Source organism: Sminthopsis crassicaudata, chromosome 3 (assembly GCF_048593235.1).
Source record: "Sminthopsis crassicaudata isolate SCR6 chromosome 3, ASM4859323v1, whole genome shotgun sequence".
NCBI classification, from domain to species: domain Eukaryota; kingdom Metazoa; phylum Chordata; class Mammalia; order Dasyuromorphia; family Dasyuridae; genus Sminthopsis; species Sminthopsis crassicaudata.
Window position 1 is genome coordinate 278,232,979 of NC_133619.1, and position 23,727 is coordinate 278,256,705.

Sequence of the window (23,727 nt, forward strand, 5' to 3'; positions counted from 1 at the left end):
CTTTGACTAAATGATACAAATAGGGGTAACAAACAGGCCTGTACAACAAGCTTGTTAAAATTTCATTATAAGCATTTACACCTCAGAAATCAGCAAGCTCAGTAAAGCAGGTCTTGATTTATTTGTGTTTTGCTAATTATTTATAAGAGGTGTTCTTAAACTTTTTTTATGAACCCTGATATATAAAATGGGTATACAGATCAAACATTTACTGATTATAAACCATAAAGAAAATTATTTTAAAACAATGCTTTGGTATACATATAATTTTAGCATTTATTAAAGAGGAAAGCAAATTTGCATACTAATGAGATGAATGTGCTTGTTTATTTTTACATAAGGAATTAAATCTTGAAGGAATATTTGATACTGCAGGATGCAGAATATTCAGAAACCTTTTACTGTTGCTTAAATTGTTCTTTTTTCTTTTTGCTGAGACCATTGAGATTAAGTGAGTTGCCCAGGATTCCATAGCCAAGAAGTATTACACATCTGAGATCACATTTGAACTCAGGTCTTTTTGATTTCAGGCACAACACCAACTATCTGCCCCCCAATTTTTTCGAGACCTCCATATTAAGTTACATGATTCCATATAGATCCTAAATAGAATCTCGACCCACAGTTTTAGAAGCTTTGACTTAGATGTAAGAAATGTTAATAATGATGATGAAATTTTTAAAAATGTGCAGTGCATACATTTCTTTTCTCCCAAGGAGCCCATTGTTAAGTATTTACCAGCACATTCCATAGTGGTAAGGTGCTAGGCCCTCATTAAGCTTATAGTCTAGCGAGAAAAACATGTAAGCCAGTAATTTTAATATAAGGTAGAATGTTTAAGATCACTAGGAAGACAAAGTTTTCGTGGACTTTTAAGATCTGCCAAGATTTGATTCAATAGCTGTGGAAAGCTAGGTTAAAAGCCCTATCCTTCTGGGGGCGTCTAGGTTGTCAAAACTGAGGAATAAAGTTGCCGAGGGAAGAACTCTCCCCAAGCTAGTGTTTAGGGTGTGTGAGTTAGTGGGGAGTGGGGGTAGGGGAGGGAGAAAGACCAGCCTGGCTGGGACAGCAGTGGCGTCAGGAAGGGCTGCTGAGAAAGCTGCATAGTCTAAGGAGGAGGAGGAAAGAGGCAGTAGAGGGGGATGCAGGAACCTTGAACTTCTCTCTGCCTTTGGAGGAGTAGGAGGAGGAAGAGAGGGAGGTGAAAGGGAGTCGAGAGGAGGAGTTTTCCAGCTCAGACCCACGTCTGCTCCTAACCCCCCCACCCTCTTTCCCTTCCTTTTCTCTTTGCTCCTCCAGCCCCACTGGTGGAACACTAGTCATCCGGAGGGAAGGAGAACGGGCCGTGCACTATGGGCAGCTCCTCGGTCTGGCTAGCGCTATTGCTGCTGCCCCTCCACGCCTGGCTCAGCTTCGGCTTCCCAGGTAGGAGCAAGGAGGCGGGGCAGCCAGGGAACTCCGGAGCAGGGACACAGTGAGCAGCCCCGGGGTCCCAACTCTGCAGGGGTACAAGGAGCTGCGGGTGCGGACGTTTTGCTAGCACGGGAGGGAGAACAGAGGGACTTTTTCTGCATGGAAAAGTCCGCCTCCCCAAAGGAGGGAACAAGGCGCCGGAGAATCAGTCCTTTATATTTGGCCAGGAGCGGCGCTTGCATCTCCGGGTATCACTCCCTTGCTATCCCTCGGGCCTCCCTACTCTGTGCTCCTGAGTATTTTCAGGCTTCAGGGAGCCAACCTTTCATTCAAACTCTTGTTGACGTGGGAGGCCAAGCGGAAACTTCTGACTGCTTCTCTCCATTCTCAGTGAGGCTAGTTCTAATCTCCATTTGGTTCTCCAGGGTCCGCAACACTTCCGGGGGGTGGAGTGGGGGAGAAGATACTGGGCCGGGAAAAGAGGGATTCGGGTCTCTTTAGAAGTTGCTTCCCCCTGCTCTTCACCCAGTCCCAGCCTTAATGTACTTTCCCCCTGCCGGGAACGGACCTACGTTACCCAAACCAGGCAGACGGGCAAGAGCTGTATTCTGGACAGGAATGAAGACGGAAAGGGAGACCCCCTCCTACTGACCATTGCCCTCCGGGGGCAGTCATTCTATGGTGTCTTTTCTGAGGAAAGTTAAGAGAGATGCCTTGTGTGGTTCCACTTTTAATTAAAACTGGGGTAAGACAAAGAGAGGAGAATTTAAAATTACACACGTGTTTGACGTGGGGTGAGGTGAGGAGGGCTGCCTGGAATTCGAGGATTCTGCCGATTTGTCAGTTGCCTCCCTGGTATTTATTGGTTCCGGCCTGTGGAATACCCTCTTTGGAGCTGACAAAACTCCTCCTGTTTCCAGCTGGCTGATCAGTGCTTGGTTTGCAAACAGCCTTGGAGATCCAGGACAGCTCAGAAATGTTCTCCGTGCCATAGCTCATAGCAAACTATGAGAGTGTTTTTATTTGATGTCATTGGAGAGTAAGTAATGCCTTCAGGAACACTTAAGTGTCCATCTAATATCTGTGGAAGACATAATTCTTTGTTTCTTAGGAACAATCACAGCTCTGCAAATAAAGTAAGCTTTTGGTTAAATCTACGTTCAAAAAACAGCTCAATTGCAATTAAAACTTTGTCTTCAATTCCATACTTAAATAAGAAGAAACCTCAACCTTAAAATTTTAAGCCAGTTTTCCATATTTGTAAGTGCTGTAGCGGAAAGAGCATTGAGTTTGGAGCCAGAATACCTACTTCACATATTTAGACCCTGCTTTTAATTTTTCTATTTCTTATAAATCACTTCAGCAATTTTGGGTCTATTTTGGGCCGCCTATAAAAAGAGTTTTTTTTAAATTATTATTATAGCTTTTTATTTACAAGATATATGCATGGGTAATTTTTCAGCATTGACAATTGCAAAACCTTTTGTTCCAATTTTTTCCCTCCTTCCCTCCCCCAGATGGCAGGTTGACCAATACATGTTAACTATATTAAAGTATAAGTTAAATACAATATATGTATACATGTCCATATAATTATTTTGCTGTACAAAAATAATTGGACTTTGAAATAGTGTACAATTAACCTATGAAGGAAATAAAAAATACAGGCGGACAAAAAATAGAGGGATTGGGAATTTAATGAAGTGGTTCATACTCATCTCCCAGAGTTTTTTCGCTGGGTGTAGCTGGTTCAATTCATTACTGCTCTATTGGAACTGATTTGGTTCATCTCATTGTTGAAGAGGGCCATGTCCATCAGAATACATCCTCATACAGTATTGTTGAAGTATATAATGATCTCCTGGTCCTGCTCATTTCACTCAGCATCAGTTCATGTAAGTCTCTCCAGGCCTTTCTGAAATCATCCTGCTGGTTATTCCTTACAAAACAATAATATTCAATAATATTCGTATACCACAATTTATTCAGCCATTCTCCAATGGAAGGGCATTCACTCAGTTTCCAGTTTCTGGCCATTACAAAGAGGGCTGCTGCAAACATTCTTGCACATACAGGTCCCTTTCCAAAAGAGTAAGTTTCATTTGATGCTCTTTAAGCTTTAATTTATATAGAGTCAGTTTATCAACCAAAGTCCTGAAGGAAAGAAAATAAGTCATGAAAGGGCTCAGATACTGAATAACTGTGTGACTCTGGGCAAGTCACTTAATCCTGTTTGCCTTAGTTTCCTCATCTATAAAATGAACTGGAGAAGGAAATGGCAAACCACTCCAGTATCTTTGTCAAAAAAAATCACAAATAGTAATGACTGAAAAAAACCAAAAAAAATCTAAACTAGACAAGAATAGCATCAAATACTGGGGACCACACAGTCCATTCACTTTCTATGCACCCGGAATCCACAAGCAGAGTTTGAAGATTTTGCTTTAGATGGGATATCCAGGACCAAGTTCCCTGTTCTAGGCTAAGTACTATTTAAGGTTACTTGTTACTTAAGAATGCTGCTCATCTTACCCAGTTTTGATGCTGATAACAAAAAACTTCCAGAGAATCCACTTAGATCCTAAGGTCATAATTTTTTTTCAATGTAATATATAATGTTCCACATTATTTCCTTTTTATTTATTGTTAGTTATTTATTAATTAGTTTTTGCTAAGAGTAAACGCTATGCAATAGCTAACTATTTTTGTGTTGCATTGGAGCCAAGTGCAAGTTCAAGATTGTATAACTGGCTCTCAATGAAATGAAGCAAATAAAGGTGGCAATGTTTTACAAATGAGTGGGGCTTAAAGCTGAGTTCATATGATTGGATGTCATCCTATAGAGAGGGCTGAAACTGAGAGATAGGAAGTAAAAAAGAGTGTTTTCAGCATTTCCCCCCAAAGACATGGACAAACCTAAAGAGTGAATGTGAGTTAAATACAGCTTCTGATCCTGATAGTGGCAATCAATATCACCTGGTGATTAAATATAGCTTTAGAATTGAAAGGGACCATCATCAGTCCAAACCCTTCAGTTTGCAGATGGAGAAAATGAGTCCCAGGGAGGTAAAATTACTTCTCAAAATCACATAGATAGTAAGCATTCTAAATTTAGCATTCTTTCTACAATACCATGAATATCATCATAAGGAAATAGCTGGTGGAGTCATCTTTATGCTCCTCTGCTTTATAGAGTAATTGTAGGCCCTGGGTGACATCCCTATTAGACATCAAGGCATATATATATATATATATATATATATATATATATATATATATATATATATATATATATATATATATATATATATATATATATATATGGAATCAATCCTCATTCCGGCCAAAACTGTCTTATGTCTCCCAGTTGCCCAATCTGAGATTACCACCCACCCTTCTTTCTCCATTTTCTAATAAAACTCATCTGTCTGGTTCTCATGGTGTCCTACTGTATTAAAGATGATGACAGATGAATTAAAGCCCTCAAAATGAAGATGAGAGAAAGAGGGAGAGAGACAGACAGAGATTGAAAGAGAAAAAGAGAGACAGAGAAACAGAAAGAAAAAGATAGAGAAAAAAAATAACCAGAAAAGAGAACCAAGAACTGACACTTGGAGTTGGGGAAGAATCACATAAAGGGAAAAGGAAAAAAAAAGATGAGGAAAAGTAATGGAGGCATAGAAAGAGTGGTTAGAAGGGGAGTCTGATGAATGTGATTTCTGAGTACAAAATGGGAAAAGAATATTTAGTATATGTATATGATAGCCAAGAGGATGGAGGGGCAATGATTTGACAATTAAGAGATCATTAGTAATGATGGAGAAACAATTTCATTAGGATGGCAGGGGCAAAAGCCATATTACAAGCAACTGAATTGAAAATGAAGGGTTAGAGAAGTAGTGGTATTAAGTACAAATAGATGGTTCAGAGAAACCAAGGGAAGACTTTTCTAGGATTTTGGAGACCTAAGCACATTCGTAGGTAGATAAGAAAGTATCAGGCAGAAGGAAAATTTGGCAATTGTGATGGGTGAAAGTTGAATTCCCTCACAATGCTTAGTATATCAGTAATGATTGATTGTATAGAATCTTGTAGAAGATTACAGGGTAAGATGGGGATAGTATTTGTGGGAGTGGAGAAAATATGGGATCAAGGATGCTGAGAGAGCATTTAGTCTTGTTAAAGAGTAGAGAGGATATCTGTGTAATCAGAAGGAAGAAATAGAAAGGGTGGTGATATTGCGAAGTATTGGAGAGGAGCAATAGAGCTGAGGAAGCTTCTGTTGAATGGTATCCCTCATTTCAAGAAAGTCAAAACTTTAGAGATGAGACTATATACATTTCAATACACACTTTTGGAGATGGAGCTTTGCTTTTATTTGAAAGGAGCTAATGCAAGGGAGTAAGTCAGGGCCTAACTTCAGTGAGCCTGAGGGAGCTGGAAATATTTTGTTGGGCTTTATATCAAGTCACATAATCAACCTTTTGCTCCCAAATATTAGATGTCAGGGTATGTTTGAAAAAGGCACTGAATAATGAATGCAAATATTTTGGTATCATTCTTGGTAAAAAGTGTCCATTAAAAAGAGGGGAACTAAGGTGATATGAAATGATGGCTAACTTTAGAAGTTGACATTTTAAAAGTGGAGAATTTGGGATGATACATATATAGGAACTATATAAAAATATTCATATAAAAACATGTGTACATATACATGCAAATGTGGGCATGTATGGGTATGAGTATGAATGATACATGCACTTTGTATATGTCTATAAATACAAATATATCTGTCAAATATGTGAATATATTTATATATACATACATGTATATGAATATATGCACACAGCTCTGCTTATCTTCAACATTTCTCAATATCATTATCCACTTTCTAGTTTTTCCTTCTCCTACTCTTTAACAAGTCTAAACTCCTTATCAGTACCCATGGTACTATCTTTCCTCTACCACCATCCCAAATTTCAGTAGGACCTTATGCAATTAAATATTTCCTATGCATTGCTAACGTGTGTGTATACATTATATATGAAGAGACAGAGACAGAGGTACACAGAGACAGAAATAGAGACATACAAAATCAGACACACACAGAGACAGAAACAGAGACACACACAGACAGACAAAATCAGGGACATTCAGACACACAGACAGAAACACACACAGAGAAACAAGACAGAGACAAAGAGAAAAACACAAACTCGTGGGGGGTGGAATGGGGAGGTATTGAAATATAGTTTGGTAGCTTCAGTACTCTACAATACACATGTCATTTAGTAAGTTCAGGGACTAAATCACTCACATCTTCATCTTTGTGGATCCTCTATTTAGAGCTCTACTTTAAATGTATTGTAGCCTTCCTTGTTTTTCTCCTTCATTTTCAAAGAGATTTAGAATATAAAATTTTGCATGTTTCAAAAATCATGGCTGTTTTGGGTTTCATATTACTTTTATTTTAAAAATGTATTCCTCCCTCCCACTTATGAAGTCATCCCTTATAATAAGAAATTTTTAAAAAATAGAGAAACAAGCAGTTTAGTAAAATTAACCAAAACAGCTAACAAAATTGACAGTCTATATCTATAATTCTCTATTTCTGCAAAGAAGAAAAGAAGGTATATTTAGAATGTGGGTTAAAAGTAATGAAAATCATAGAATATTAGAGATGTAATAGAAATCACCTAGTCTAGTTCTTATTTTGGAAATGAGGAATCTGAGGCTGTGTGACTCTGGGTGGCTTACCCCAGGTTTCACAGTTAACGTGTAAAAATGTGGATTAGAAGCCAAAACACTTGCCTTCCAACTCAATTTTCTTTCTACTAATCCCAGCCCTTAACAAGTATTTGGAAAATACAATGTAGGCCTGTATATACCTGGGATAAGTGGAGCAAGGAAAGGATGGCTCGGAGAGGAAAACTCACCTAAAATGTAGCCATGAGTGAACAGGAAGTAAACCATGAAATGTTGTTATTGCATCTGATTTTGGTGGGGATGGGGACAAATCCCTGGTCATCTTTTCCTAGTTATAATTGAAAAATCTTTCATGAGATGGTTCATATGTATAAATGATTCAGGCTAGTAAGGCTTTGAAAATGTTTTTAGGATGGAGTTAGCTAGATGATTCAGTGGACAGTGGATTGGCTGTAGAGTCAGAAGAACCTGAGTTCAAATCCAGCCTCAGACACTTAACATGTGACTCTGTGTAAATTTGTGACTCTGGGTAAATCAGTCAATCTCTGCTGCCTCAGTTCCCTCAACTATAAAATAAAGATGATCATTAAAAACTGGTTATGAAAAGAGAAGGAATATTTTAGGTGAATAATTTTACATATTTATGATAGGGTACAATATTTATTTCCTAGAATCAAAAACCTTTAACCTCCTAAGTTTGTTATGTTGATCAAATGAGTTATTTGTAGCATACTTCACCTAGTGCCTGGAACAGAGTAGATGCTTAATAAATTTCAGTTTCATTTCCTTCCTATTTTCAAATAAAACATTAGCAAACTCTTGTCCAGTGGTAAGACCAGGTCCCAGACTTGGGTCCTAGGCTGTTATAGTCTATGAGAGACTTCAAATAGTCTTGCCAGAGAGAATAAGCTATGCCAATTTTACTGCTGTTTAGTAATCCAGGAAAGCCAGAGGGTTATGATTATTATTTTAACAAAAACAAAATCACAACAGAACTTTACAAAATGACACATTGGGATGTAGCCATTAGACAGGGAGCACCTGACTCAATAGATACAATTAAAGTCTTAACTGCGACAGGCTAGAAATTTCTGTCTGAGTCTAAACCCTGTTGCCATGGGACAGACCCAGATCCCAGCACTCAACAAAACGCAGGAGGGGGTTCTCTTCTGTCTTGTTAATTCATGATGACAATTTGGATTCAGTATTTTGTTAGCAGAGATTGACACTGAAGTGCTTAGCCTTCCCTTCTGATGGTCCCAGTCTGCTTGTTGGGAAGAAGATACTGGGGACCACAGCAGAGAGAAAAGCATGCATGAGTCAGAGTTCTATGCCTTGTGCATCCAGGGCAATGTAGGAGCTGTGGCTTTCTGGCTACAGAAGCTGATTTTCAAGCCATGAACATACTCTGTTTAAGCAATAGTCAGTCCATTGGGGGTTGTAAGATGAGAAACTGACTGCAGTCACAAGCTGGAGTTGGCATTTATTATTTTATTGGCCACTTTTCTGCTTCATTCCCTTCCAACAAGATTGAATGTTTCTCTTACTACACACAGAGATGCTTGTGCCAGTTCCCTTTTCAAAAGAGCAGAGTGCCCAGTGAATAGTAGGCACTTAAAAGTTCATTGAACTGAATTGAAAAAGACAACAGAAACTGGTTATGAAAAGAGAAGAAATAAATTATGCAAGTAATTGCTTATATTAATGGCAGAGTGTGTATTTATTCCTGAGAATCAACACATGCCTTTCTAGCAAAATTCTGATTGATAAAAAGCTAAGGATTCATGTCTAGAATAATAATTTGTGAATAAACAGATAAACAAAACAAAGTAAAAAATCCACTCTCCAATCCAAAAGCTTGGGGAGTTTCTTCTGCCAACACCTTTGTTCTAGAATATGAGTGATGCTTGTCCATTCTTATCCATTGCCATTTTCCCCCAACAGGCTATGTGCCAAAAACTTTCTCAAGGGGATATAAATGTTGTTTCTTCCCATACTCAGTTTCTGCTCTCTCAAAGTGAAATGGGGGCGCTGCCTAGAAGCTCATTTTCTATCATGAACTTGGAAATAAAGAATCACAGAACAGGAAGGGAACCTATAGAAAGAATCCAATCCAATCCACTAATTTTACATATGAGAAAACTGCGTGCCAAACTTTGTGACAAATTTTTCTTTTCAAATAATAAGCAATGGTTATTTTAACAAAACAAGTCCATAGCTTCCACTGTGTGACTTCCAGTTTTGTTCCTTTTTTTTTTTTTTTTTTTTTTTTTTTTAGGCTTCTTTTTACTTCCTGCATCATCTAGCCCTAAGAAAACCCATCAATGGATTGGCTAAATAAAGTTTACTTTAGAGGATGTATGCTGTTTCTCAAATGGTTTGCTTTCTCCTGTTTTTTAAGGTCTGATTAGAACGTTATTTTCATCACAAATTCTTGTTGTTAATACTGCTTGCTTTTCAGAACTTCACTGGCATTGTTTCAACACTGTCATTGTTACACAAGATCATCTGGAAGGGGACTTGCTGTCTTAAGGATCTGGCAGCCAAACTGATTTTAAAAGTGTGCTAATTGCTTATATGCTTAAAAACTTGTAAGCTTAAATAACTCTGGTTTGATTGCCAATATTTGAGTTTCAAATTATGGAAATGAGGATCACAGAAGTTGAAATCATCTGGTCTAAACCTTTCTTTATATGGATGAGAAAACAGGCACAGAGAAGTTATATGACTGATACAAGATTACACAGTTAGGAAGTTGCAAAACCAGGATAATCTGGCATTCTTTCTAGCCCATTAAACTGTTTCATGCTGTTTAGGTTATGTGTCTGAACTGCCATTGGGCCTTTTAGACTGGATTTCTTCCTGTTGGGAATTGTATTTGTGATATAGTTTCATGCTCTGGATTCCCTATCTCTTGTCAAGTAGGAGACCAATATATTCTTTTGGGAAGAACTTTGACTCAGGTATCAGGGGAAGTGGGTTTGAATATTGATTTATTGGATGTCATTGAGCAAGACATTGGCTTCAGTTTTCTTAATCCTAAAAATCAGTGTTGGATTAATTGAATTTCTAAGGTTCCTTTCTGAACCTGTGTTGTTACATCTGATAGAGTCACATACGGAATCAGAGATTTAGAACTAGGTAGGATATTAGAGATCATTGAATCCAAATCCCTAATTTCTCACAGATTAATATTATTTATGTGTGTGACTACATATATAAAATATAATATTTACATAATCCTTTACATTTATTATCTTATTTTACCCTCACAACAACCACAGGAGGTAAATATTGTCATCATTCCCGTTTACAGATGAGAAGACTGAGGCAGACACAAACCTTTACCTTACCTGAGGCAAGAGTTGGATTTAGCTTTTCCAGACTCTTCAGGACTCATTACTTGTGTAACTTTTGGCAAATCATTTAAGCTTTCTGAATCTCACTTTCCTCATCTGCATCAGCATATCTGACATGATCAGAGACTCTTACTTTTTTGATGTCATGAACCCATTTGGCATTCCATTGAAACCTATTGTCATTTTTCAGAAATATGTCTTTAGATGCATAAAATAAAATAAGTAGGAATACAAAGGAAATCCATTATATTGAAATAAAGATTTATTTTTTCCCATTCAAGTTTACATGCCTCCTCTGAAATCTATCTGTGGACCCCACATTAAGAACCATTGGTCTAAGTGTCCTGTGAAGTCCCTTCTCTGGATTTATGACCTATTAACCTGAACTCAAATTTCTGCTCTGCTACTACTCAGCTAACCTTGGACAAACTTCTCTGAGTCTCAGTTTCTTTGCTTGTGAAATAAGCAGATTGAGCTCAGTGGTTACTAATCTCCCTTCCAACTCAGAATCTGTGATTACATGACTTGACTTATCCAAGGTCACACAGATGGTAGAAGCTTCTGTAGAGCTTCCTCATGAGTTCTGTGAGTAAATAAGAACTTATTAGACAAGAGAATGAACAATGCTGCATCATACCAGCTCACTTAAGAAAGTAAATTTGAATTGAAGTAATGAAAGTAATCCATCTTCCAGGGACAGCCCCATAATTCCACTTGCTATAATTTTGTTTTATTTTCTTTTAAGTTATACAGATAAAAACTAAAGTGCAAATTCCTTCTGAGCAAAGATTGTACTTTATTCATAAAAATGGTAATAGGTATCAAAACACATGCACATCATTCAGGTCTCACAACTGAGTGACATAAGTAGTACAAGTATTATCTCCATCATTTTATGGATAAGGAAATTGAGATGCAGAGACTAAATGATGGATGAAGATCACAAAGCTAGTAAGTGATAAAATCTGGAATTAAACTGAAGTCTTCAGACTCAAGTCCAGGACTTTCTTCACTACATTACATTTTTTCCTCTAATTTTTCTTTGTATCTTCTCTATAGTATACTATCTGGCATATAATTGAACATAAGCTCATGATGACATCCCCCATACTTAGCATTAATATCTATCACAAAAAAGGAGCTTATTGAATTAAATTTCCTAACAGGAGTGGTAATACAGGTGCCTTGTCCTTGTTGCTTAGTCATGAGGTTTTCTTGCCAGAGATGCTAGAGTGGTTTGCTATTCCTTCTCAAGTCATTTTGAAGAGGAAACACCAAAACTCTGAAAAATCCTTAAAGGAGAAAACCTCCTTCTACTCTGCCTCAGGGCAGACTCCACCCCAAGCACAAACAGTTTCATCTTTGTTATCTGGGTGAGGACGACTCAGTCCCAAAACCTATTGAATTCAATTCAAATTCTAACCCTAGTGAAACCCAGCTAGGAGCCAATCTGGGACTCCACCTAAAAGCCCCTTTCAGCTTGTAGCCAAAGCCCCCTATTATAAAAGAGGCAGACTGGAGCCCTCTCTTTGCAGAGGTCCCAAACATGGCAGCCTTACCCCTGGCACCAAGTTGGATCTCTGCCCACTGGAACACTGGTTCCGGTGACCTCTTCTCTCTACCTTCACTTTTTACTAACTAGACTTTAACCTTACTTCCAAACCCCATAATAAACCTCTTTTGTCAATCTAGGTTTTTGGGTCTGTAAATTCCTTTACAGGGGACTCTTGCACCGCCACTAGACCTCATTTAACTCTGTATCCTTGTGCCGAATCTAAAGGAGTTGCAGGGGAGCTCCATTTGATCCCTGTGCCCCGAACCTGCCACTAAACCTCAATTAAACCCTAATTTCATTTAGGTACCCCAATTCTAGACCTCATCAATTTTACAGATGAGGAAGCAAGAACTTGCCCAAGGATGACACAGCTAGTAAATGTCTAAAGCCAAATTTGAATTTAGGAAAGTGAGTCTTCTTGCTTCTAGGCCTGGTGCTCTATCCTTTTTGACATCTAGCTGCCTCACCTTACCTATAGTCTGTATATAAATAACAGATATTTATTGATGGAGGGACTAGAGCAATTTCATGGAATAAAACTATGTTATACTCAGAACTGCCAAAATTAATAATCTTATAAAAATAAGACTACAGAGAGCCAGATGAGATCTGTAGTGAGCTGAATAAAAACAAGTCATAACACAAATAATTTGTGAGATACTTGGAGATCAAGATGGGCTAGGACATTATTCCTGGTAACTTGGAAACTCTCAAGAACTTTTGAGCAGGATTTTCAGATGGAGATTTAAGAAGTTTGTGTAAGGAACATCACTCACTGATGGGACAGCTAAGCACCCGTTTTCCAAGAAATAATTGTTTGCACCTGGTTGTTCTAGTTTCATAGAGCACTCTGGGCTCTGGGCCTCAGGGGATTCATTCCAGAGCCCAATGATTCACTCACCCATCATTTCTTTAGGCCTTGTTGGATGCCTCCTTAGCCAGTGCTCTCCGGGAAGCTGATACATGGTGCTGGACATGATGGCTCAGATTAATCCAGAGGTTTGGGGTTGTAGATTCCTTGCATGGTTTTATTATTGTTTTTGTTTTTATTACATAAAAAATGATGGCCCTAAACCTAGAGCTAGGAGGCAGAAAGAGTTGTTCAGTCAGATGGGCCACTTTAGTAGAAAAGAAACTTTGAGGTCAGCCACAGAATTTCTTCTGCCTTTCACATGTGCAACATCTGTACCCCATATAGCAGTTTCTTGATCATCTCTTAGGATTATAGAATCATACATCAGGATCTGGAAGAGACTTAGGGTTCATCTAATCTATCTCCTTTCTTTTATAGATTAGAATTTCCTGTACTTTTCCAGTCCACTCATTCTCTGTGAATATCATTGCAACCCTGATTTTATTTTTGGCTCCTATAATGATGATTCTGAATTGCCATTTAACAAAGTGTGGTCTAAATGGGCATTGGGTTTTATGTTAAGAACTTTCAGCCAGTTTGGCTAAGGCATCAATACTCAGTGTGGTGAAGAAGGGGTACCATTTGGTCAAATCCATCCCCTTGATTGTCCTACAGAAGTCTACACCACAAGGAGCTATGGTCCATATGGGTGTCATGGTTGTTTACCTCAGCATTATTCACAGGAACTGTATCAGACTTGTTGCCAGTGACTAAACGTTGGTGAGACATTGTCTCCTTTTTCTTGGCAAGAATGACATTGTAATCTAAAAGGATGTTTTCACTTTGATTTACATATTTGGCTTTTGTTTAGGGCCTTTAAACTCAATTCCTGATTTCCTTCATGCCTTGGGGTACTGGTCAGCAATTCTCCTTGTCATATGTCAGCAATGCCTGCCCCCATTCACCTCCATCCCACCTAGCTACTGTTCTCTGCTGATAAAAGTCATACTCAGGTATGAATTAGCCAGAAGAGATTGGGGCCAGATTCCATCTCAAGGAAATTTTGTAGTGATTTATACAATATTTGTTGTTTTCTCACTCACTCTCACAATCTACAAACAGATACCAGGTGAACCTCTGGCCAGAGATTTCTACTCTCCTCAATATAAAGCAGAATAAAGGATTAAAATTTTGTGATTGATTCTTATGGAAAGAAAATTTTGGCGCAATTTAATGAAATTAAAAAATAATTAGAGCTGTCCAAAAATAGAACAGGTGAGCTTGGGAAGTAATAAGTTCCCAAATGTTAATAATGTCTTGTTTAGAATGTTGTAGGATGCTGAAAGCTTAAGTTGAATGTTGCAGGGCTTCTTAAACTTTTTGCACTCATAACGCCTTTTCTCCAGAGAAATTTTTATGTGGCTCTGGATATATAGGTATGTAAAATAGATATATACAAGTAAAATATTTATTGAAAATGAACCCTAATTTTATGACCCCACCACTACATTAAGTTATGAGACCCCATATAAGTTTGTGAACCATAGTTTAAGAAGCTGGAGAATATTAGATTAGATTGGAATAATTCATAATTTACTCTATGGTTCCTTCAAATTCTGTGAGTCTATATTTCTATGAAATTATAGAAAGAAATGGACAAACTAATACTGGACATTACAACAAACATTTATTAAACATCTGCTTTGTGCCCTATAGGCACTGTATTAAGCTTTAAGGAAATATAGGAAAGCAAAAAACCTTCCCTACCTATAAGGAGCTTACAGACTAATAATGGTAGAAGATATGTAAATATCTTTGTACAAATAAGATCTATACAAATCTATAAATTATAGATAATTCCAGAGTGAAGACATTAGCGTTAAGAGAGAATAAAAGAGGCTTTCTATACAAGGTAGGATTTTATTTTGAACTTGAAGGAAGTCAGAGAGAGCAGAAATCAAGGATGAGATTAGAGAGAATTCAGTTAGAGAGAAACAACCAGTGAAAGGGCATGGAGTTGGAGATGGAGTGTGCTGTATATGGAATAAGAAACCAGTGACACTGGTTACAAGATAGGTAATGGTGATAATGTTGATGGCGAAGAGGATTGTAAGGTATAAGAAAACTGGAAACTAGGAAAGAACCTTGTTATGAATGATTTTCAGAGTCAAACAAAGGATTTTCTATTTCATTCTGGAGGGAATGAAGAGCTACTGAAGATCAAGGCAATCTTTTTGGAACATGACTTTGGTAGTTAAGAGGAGGGGAACTGGAATAGGAAACACCTTGAGGCACAGAGACCAACCAGTAAGCTATCCAAATAGTTCCATGTGTGAGGTAATGAGGGCACTAGGACAGTGATAGTGTCAGAGGAGAAAAGAGAATGCATGTGAAAGATGTTATGAAGATAGAATAAATGAGACTTGGCACATCTCAATGTTTTATGGAAGCATTAGTTTCCATTTGACGGATATTTATCTTTAAGGAGTTATTTTCTTCAGTGGTATGTGTATGTGTGTGTGCTTCTTTTTACCAAGGTATTAATTCTCTCTTCATAATTTCCATTCACTACTCTCATTTGTTTTCAGAATTTTCTACTGTTTTTGATTTTTAAAATAATGTGTTGCTCTTTAAAAATAACAACAAAAAATCTTTAAGTCTTCTAGGAATTCTTGTTGAACTTGTATCCAACCTGCATTTTTCTTTGAGACTTTACATGTAGGTGTTCCTAGTCTTTGTCTTCTAAGAGTGTCTATTGAGTTTTCTTGTCATCATAGATTTTTACAGTTAGGTTCTTTTTAAAAACTGTTTGTCCATTTTTCTAGTTTACTTCCTGACTTTGGCCTTTATAGATTCTGTTTACCTTTATGGGTGGGAAGAATTTATGTATTGAGTGTTTGTCTTTTATGTCCTTCTGTTGCTTTTACTGCTCAAGGGGGACCTGTAAATTTTCTATGTTTCCATTGTGGTGTGAATGGGGAAAATTTTTGCTTACTGCTTCCTCTGGTCCTTATATACATAAGACTCCTACTCCTTTAAGACTGCAGTGCTTGTCTCTGCCCTTGAATTGTGATTCAATACTGGGTAGTGGACAACAGTGGGTACAAGACAGTATCTATCATCAAGAGGCTTACATTCTAATGAGGGGGGCAGTAGGAGGGGACAAAAAGCATAAAGTGAATCTAGACGGTAAAGGAAGGGAAGGAGAGGGAAATATGAGCCTGGTAGCCAGTTGTAAAAATGCTGTAGAGGCTTAGAAATGAACAAAATTCAGTCAAAGCTGACCTACCAGAACTGAGTGTTTACAGAGGCAGAAGAAGAGTCTGATGAGGAGGAAATAATAGCCTGAGTAGAGATAGCATGTCACCATAAATGATTACAAAATACTAGAGAATCTGGTCCTAATAGTGCATGTGATTTTCTACTGTAGTTTCTTAAAATATGTTTCCCAGGATTTTTATTTGTTTATGGTTTTCACAGAGACTAATAATTCTGTTTTTAAAATATATCTTTAAATTATTTCATTAAATATTACATATAATTTTTAATATTTATTTTTAAAACTTTGAATCTCAAATTTCCCCCCTTATTCTGCCTTTTCCCTTGAGAAAGCAAGGGATATGATATTGATTATATATGTGATGTTATGCAAAACATATTTCTGATTAGCCAAATGTAATTTTTTAAATATGACAATTGATAGCTTTTATTTCTTTTTCTGAAAACTGCCTCTTTATCTGACAATTTAACAATTAGAAATAGCTCTTATTTGTATAAACTTGGCTCAGTTCCCTGAATGAGGTAATGTGAAAATCAGAGAAATTTGTTATAAATATTTCCCCCAGTTTTCTGTTTTCCTTCTAATTTTGATAGCATCAGTTTTATTTGTGCAAAACCTTTTTAATTTGCTATAATTAAAATTAAACACTTTACTTCTCATGATGCTTTCTGTCTCTTGTGAACTCTTCCCCTTTTCAATAGATCTGACAGATAAATTTTTCATGCTCCTCTAATTTGCATATTATACTATCCTTTATGTCTAAATCATTTATTTCTATATTTTGACTTGATTTTGGCATAGAGTATGAACTGTTGATCTATGTCTAGTTTTTAACCAAGTTACTTCATAATTTTCCCAGAATTTTTTTTTCAGAGTTCTCCCAAAAGCTTGACTCTTTGGGTTTATCAAACACTAAATTGCTATGGTCATTTATTACTGTGTATTACTTACCTAATCTATTCCACTACTTCACTTCTTAATCAGGTCCAGATTGTTTTTATGATTACTGCTTTGTAGCATAGTTTGAAATCTGGTATTGTTAGACTGTCTTCCTTCACTTTTAAAAATGTGTAACATTGATTCATGGTCTTTTGTTCTTCCAGATGAATTATTAGGTTATAATTTTCTACATCTATAAAATCTTTGGAAGTTTGATTGGTATGGTATTGAATGAGTTTATTAACTTGGGTAAAATTATCATATTATTATGTTGGCTTGAGCCACTAATGAGCAATTAATATTTCACCAGTTGCTTACATCTCTCTTTATTTAGGTGAAAAATATTTTGTAGTTGTGCTTATACAATCTCTCTCAAATATTTTACATTGTATGCAGTTATTTTAAATGGACATTCTCTTCCCCTCTCTTACTGCTTACTTATGTTAGTGGTATACAGAAATGCTAATGATTTATGTGAATATATTTTATATCCTGCAACTTTGGTAAAATTGTTAAATGTTTCAACTAATTTTTAGCTAATTCCCTAGGCATTACATTACTGGAAAAGTTATAGTTTGTTTCTTTATTGCTTGTTTTTATTCCTTTAATTTCTTTTTTTCTTATCTTACTGCTATAATTAGAATTTCACATACAATATTAAATAATACTAGTAAATTAGTATTGCTTCACCCCAAATCCTATTGGAAAAGCTTCTAGTTTATTTTCATTACAAATAATGCTTGTTCTTGGTTTTAGTTAAATAATAATTAAAATTTTAAGAAAGCTATGTATTCTTATGCTTTTTATTGTATTTAATTGGAATTGGTCTTATATTTTGTCAAAATCCTTTCTGTATCATATTGAGATAATCATGATTTTTATTGTTTTTTTTAATTGACATTGTAATCATACTTATAGTTTGCCTAATATCAAACCAACTATATTTCTGGCATAAATTTCACCTCGTCATGGTATATGATTTTTTATGATATATAGTTGTAATCTCCTTGCTAGTGTTTTATTTAAATTTTGTGTATTGATATTCATTAGGAAAATTGATCTATAATTTCTATATTTTTACTCTCCATAGTTTAGGTATTAAACCATATTTGTGTCATAAAAAGAATTTTTACCAGTTTAAAAAAAATAATTTGTGTGACATTAGAATTAACTTTTCCTAAATGCTTGGTAGAATTGTTTTTCAATCCATCCTATCCTGTAGATTTTTTTCTTTGAGATATCATTTATGGCCTTTTCAGTTTCTTTTTCTAAGACAGGGTCATTAAACATTCTATTTCTCATCTGTTACTAAGGTCAATTTTTGTAATTATTCATCCATTCACTTAGATTTTGAATTTCACTAGCATATAATTGCTCAAAATAATTCCTAATAATTCTTTTAATTTTATCTTCATTAGTTGTATACTTACTCTTTTAATTTTTGATACTAATAATCTGGTTATCTTATTTCATTCTTTTAAAAATCAGATTTATTTTATTGTTGTTTTTTTCATAAAACCATCTTCTAGTTTTAGTTCAATTTTCTTTTACTTTCCATTTAAAAATTTTTTTTCTTTTATTTTCAAGATTTCCATTTTGGTATTTAATAATGAATTTAAAATTTGTCCTTTTTCTAATTTTTTCTTGCATGCCAAATTCCTTTACTTAAGCTCTTTCTCTCATATGTTGATAGACATTTTTAGAGATATACACTTTCCTACAGCTATTGCTTTGGCTGAATTTCACAATTTTTTTTTTTTTTTTTGGTACTCGGTCACTTTTCTCCAAAGGTCTATCCTGTGTAGGATCTGATAATTCTTAAGGATCTCTCCACATCCTGTCTTCTAGACTGATTTTCTTGGTTAGATTTCTTATTTTTTCCCTTCCAATTTTAAATTTAATTCACCAAATTTAATTTAGTTTTTATATTTCCTGTTGTCTGTCTCTTGGACTTATCAAGCTTTGTTTACTCCATTTTAATTTTGGGGGGAGTCTACTTGTTTTTTTACTTTCCATTCTAAGCTCTTGATTTCTCTTCCATTTCCCACCTTAGAATTCTTATTTTATTTTATTTTTTTTAATCTCCTGCTTCATTTATTTAAAGTATTCTTGTAATCCTTGTGGCCAAAAAAGCATATAGTTGTTCTATAACTCTCTTGTTTTGAGTTTTCTTCTGAATCAAGTGTATTTTTTCACTTATTTGATGTGTGTTTGGGCTTTTTCCCCATGTATTCATATCGTCAGCATCAATTCACGGTTTGGGCTAGGGTTAGATTCTATCCTTTCTTATAATTCAACTCCCTTTCTATAGTTGCTAGATCAAGAACTCAAGGAAGAGATTGAAGGCAGGGAGAGATCAGAAAAATAATTGATGCCTTTTGGTGTAAAGCACTTGGTCAGCGCAAGATAAGGGCAAGGTAGAAGACATGGATATCCACAGCTACTATCACAGACCAGATGTCAGTTCAAGCACTTGCCATAGGAGTGAAAGGACTTGCCCAGGGTCTAGTTACTCTTTTATGTCCTGTCTAGCTTTAAGACTGAAGGATTCTATTTGTACCTCTTTTCTCTTTATTTCTACCCAGAGAAAAGTTATTAGTTCCATAACTGAATAACTCTTACAAAAATAATATAATGACAACAATGCTACTATCCATATAGTGCTTTGACTTCTAAATCATTTTGAAAATATTATCTCATTTGATCTTCACAACAACTTTGTGAGGTGAGAACTATTATTATCCTCATTTAACCGATGAGAAAACTGAACCAAATGGAGATTAAGTTATTTGCCTAGGGTCACACTGCTAGGAAGTCTGTCTCAGGCTGGATTTGAACTTAGATTCTTCTGACTCAAAGTTTAGTATTCTATCCAGTGTCTGCTTAGTTGCCTCCATCTTGTTCAGAAAGAGTATTTGGTTGAATGAATGACCAAACTCACTCACATGTACTTCCAAAATGAACTACTCTAGCAGACATCCCCTCTTTAAATACAATTTTGAAATTTTATATTTATGCATTCTTATTGACTACATCTTTGCATCATCTGCCCAGATTCCTTGATTGCTGAGTCTATGTTCTATGCATCTAACAAGCACTCAAAAAATATTTCCTTGATTAATGAAAAATAGAGATTTTATAACTCTTTGACTTATTAAGTGTCCACGTCATGTTAAGTCCTCTGCTCAAGGTTTTGGAAACTACAAGAGAAACATTAGGTTTTTATCATCTACAAGAAGAAAGCACCTACCATGTGACTGTGTTTCTGGTATTGTACCTAGATTTGGGAAGGATTGGGTTAAAATCCTAATTCAGATAGTCACTATCTGTGTGACTCTGAACTTTCTGAACTTTCAGTCTCCTTATCTCAATACCAGGGATTATAATAATGCCTATTTATTTAAAAAATGCTTTGCAAAACTTAAGAGTATGTTTATTAACTCTTTGTGTGTATATTCCAAATTACTTTCCAAAAATGGTTGTCTTTATTTAAAGCTTTACTAATAGTGGATAAGATAGCCAAGCCCCACGAATATTTTCCATTTCCTGTTTTGTGACATCTTCACCATTTTGATGAGTGTGAGGTAAAATTTCAGAATTTCTTTAATTTACACTTCTTTAATCCATACTGATTTGGAGCATTTTTTTTTCCTATGGTTAGAGTTAACCTAGGTTTCTTCCCCTGAGAACTTGCCAATTGGGGAATAGCTCTTATAAATTTGAATCAGTGCCTTTCAGTGGTCCTCAAACTTTTTAACTAGGGGGCCAGTTCACTGTCCCTCAGACTGATGGAGGGCAGGACTATAGTAAAAACAAAAACTCACACTCTATCTCCACCCCTCAGCCCATTTGCCATAACCCGGCAGGCCTCATAAACGTCCTTAGCGGCTGCACTGGGCCCGCGGGCCATAGTTTGAGAACCCCTGCAAATGTCTTGGAAATGAGACTTTTGTCAGAGAAATCAGCTGTAAAGATTGTTTCCTCTGCTTAATTATTTACCTTTTAATCTTAGCTTAATATTAATCATAATAATATTAATTATTAGCTTAATAGATTTGCTTGTAATCTTTTTGAAAAAGTAATCAGCTTGTCAGCACTTATCATAGCAGAGTCAAGATTTAATCCCAGATCTTCTATCAGTCAGCATTGTTTTTTATGATCTTGCATCTTCCTCTTGATCCTCATTCTAAATGACAGACTAAACTATCAAATTAATTGAGCATACATATAGACTTGGTCTGTCATACGACAATAGAAAATGGGGAAAGTCAATAATTAACCAGAATACACCCAGATGCATCAAAATACCAACAACAGCACTTTGAGTCTTAGCAAAAACCTAGAAACAAATTCCAGTGCTTAACACAGTTTTTAAAGCACACAGTAGATGTTTTATAAATGTTTCCTTGCTGATGGACAATTAAAGTTTACTTTTCCTTAGCCTCAGTTCCCTTACTTGTAAAATGAAAGCATTGGTGTTTGTGGGTTTTTTCCCCTAGTCTGTTCACACAGTGGTACATAGTTAACATGTCCTGGCAAACTTGTGAAATAGCCAGTGAAGATTTGTTTGTATTTTTTTCCTACCTTAAAGCTAGAATATAGAATGATGTAAGAAAAGGATATCTCAACAAGTATTGACAGATGTTCTTTTTTTCCTTGATCTCATTAAAAATGTCCCTTTCATGCCATCCCTTCCTTCCAAGTACAAATCTGTTAAAGTCTGGTGATATGATTATTTACTGTGAATTGTATATTTGAAGTTTAACTTGCTTTATTTATTGCAACATGTGTTAACCATTATGATCCATAACATATTTTCCTTCTTTCATTTCTAAGACAATTTAAAATAAAGTACTCTCCAATTTACAAAACTGCTGATTTTTAAAAACATTTCTCTCATTAAAGTATCTCTATTTTAACAAGAGGAAAAAACCCTACATTGATAATAATAATGCTTCATTACTTATGTCACGGTTTATTGTGATGTATATTATAAAGTGCAAAAAAATTCATATTTTTTTCTGTAATTCAGAATTAGTTTACTAGTCCTCATGCCATCTTTTTTTTTCCTACTCTCATCCCTGCATCATAACATTGGCAGAGGTTTTATCAAAATTCTATCTTTACTCTCAAGGCTAATTTTTTTTTATTTTTAAGAATGTTTGGAATTTTAAACAAATGGAAAAGCTTTGGAGACTTAAGAAAAATGGAAAATTAAATGGTACTTTTAACCTGGTCATCTGAGGCTCATTACCCAGATTTAAATTAGATAATATATTTAAAATGCTTTGAAAATATTAAATGTAAATTTATTATTTTATTATCTATTATTATCATTAAATAATAGATTGAAAATATTTCCCTGCTTAGTACACAAATATGCAATGACCTTATTAAACCTCTATGTTGTACTTAACTTCAGTTCTCTTCATAAGAATACTCTAAAGATATAACCATAGTTTCACTGGTGAGAATCATATAGATCATAGCCTTCTATACCTCAGAAGATTGTCTTCATCATCTGTGGGAGCCCAAAAGTCATCACCCTTTGGCAATTTCTCTGGAAATAAATCTTTGTTAACCTATCCAGTCAATTAACTCATATGATAGATATATAGTTTCATTTAGTTTGCACTCCAAGTTTCCCCATCTTGGTATAGAATGAATTGTAATAAGCATTTATTGGATGCCTATGTGCCTGGTCTATAGAAAGTGTTTAATAAATGGTTAATGCTTCCAAATAGCTATTGATTAGGGGAATGCAAATTAAGACAACTCTGAGATACCACTACACACCTGTCAGATTGGCTAAGATGACAGGAACAAATCATGATGAATGTTGGAGGGGGTGTGGGAAAACTGGGACACTGATGCATTATTGGTGGAGTTGTGAAAGAATCCAACCATTCTGGAGAGCAATCTGGAATTATGCCCCAAAGTTATCAAACTGTGCATGCCCTTTGATCCAGCAGCGCTACTACTGAGCTTTTATCCCAAGGAAATACTAAAGAAGGGAAAGGGACCTGTATGTGCCAAAATGTTTGTGGCAGCCCTTTTTGTAGTGGCTAGAAACTGGAAAATGAACAGATGCCCATCAATTGGAGAATGGATGGGTAAATTATGATATATGAATGTTGTGGAATATTATTGTTCTGCAAGAAATGACCAATAGGATGAATATAGAGAGGCTTGGAGAGATCTACATGAACTGATGCTGAATGAAATGAGCAGAACTAGGGGATCATTATACACTTCAACAATGATACTGTATGAGGATGTATTCAACATATCTTCAACATAGAGAAGAGCTAATCCAATTACAATTGATCAATGACGGACAGAATTAGCTACACCCAGAAAAGGAACACTGGGAAATGAGTGTAAACTGTTAGCATTTTTTGTTTTTCTCCCCAGGTTATTTTTACCTTCCGAAACCAATTCTTCCTGTGCAACAACAACAACAACAACAACAACAAAATTTGGTTCTGCATATATATATATATGTATATATACATATATATATATATTGTATTTAGGATATACTATAACATATTTAACATGTATAAGACTGTCTGCCATCTAGGGGAGGGGGTGGAGGGAAGGAAGGGAAAATTCGTAACAG

General features: G+C 35.7%; 1 protein-coding gene across 2 annotated transcripts in view; it reads left to right on the forward strand.

Moving 5' to 3' along the window:
* The first annotated feature begins 1,228 nt into the window (after window positions 1-1,228).
* SRPX (sushi repeat containing protein X-linked) overlaps window positions 1,229-23,727 on the forward strand; it is a 108,942-nt gene continuing 86,443 nt past the window's right edge. For both annotated transcript variants that reach the window (XM_074300841.1, XM_074300842.1), the window contains exon 1: window positions 1,229-1,425. In XM_074300841.1, the coding sequence (XP_074156942.1) occupies window positions 1,353-1,425 (73 nt within the window). In that variant the 5' untranslated portion in view covers window positions 1,229-1,352. The remainder of the gene's footprint in view (window positions 1,426-23,727) is intronic.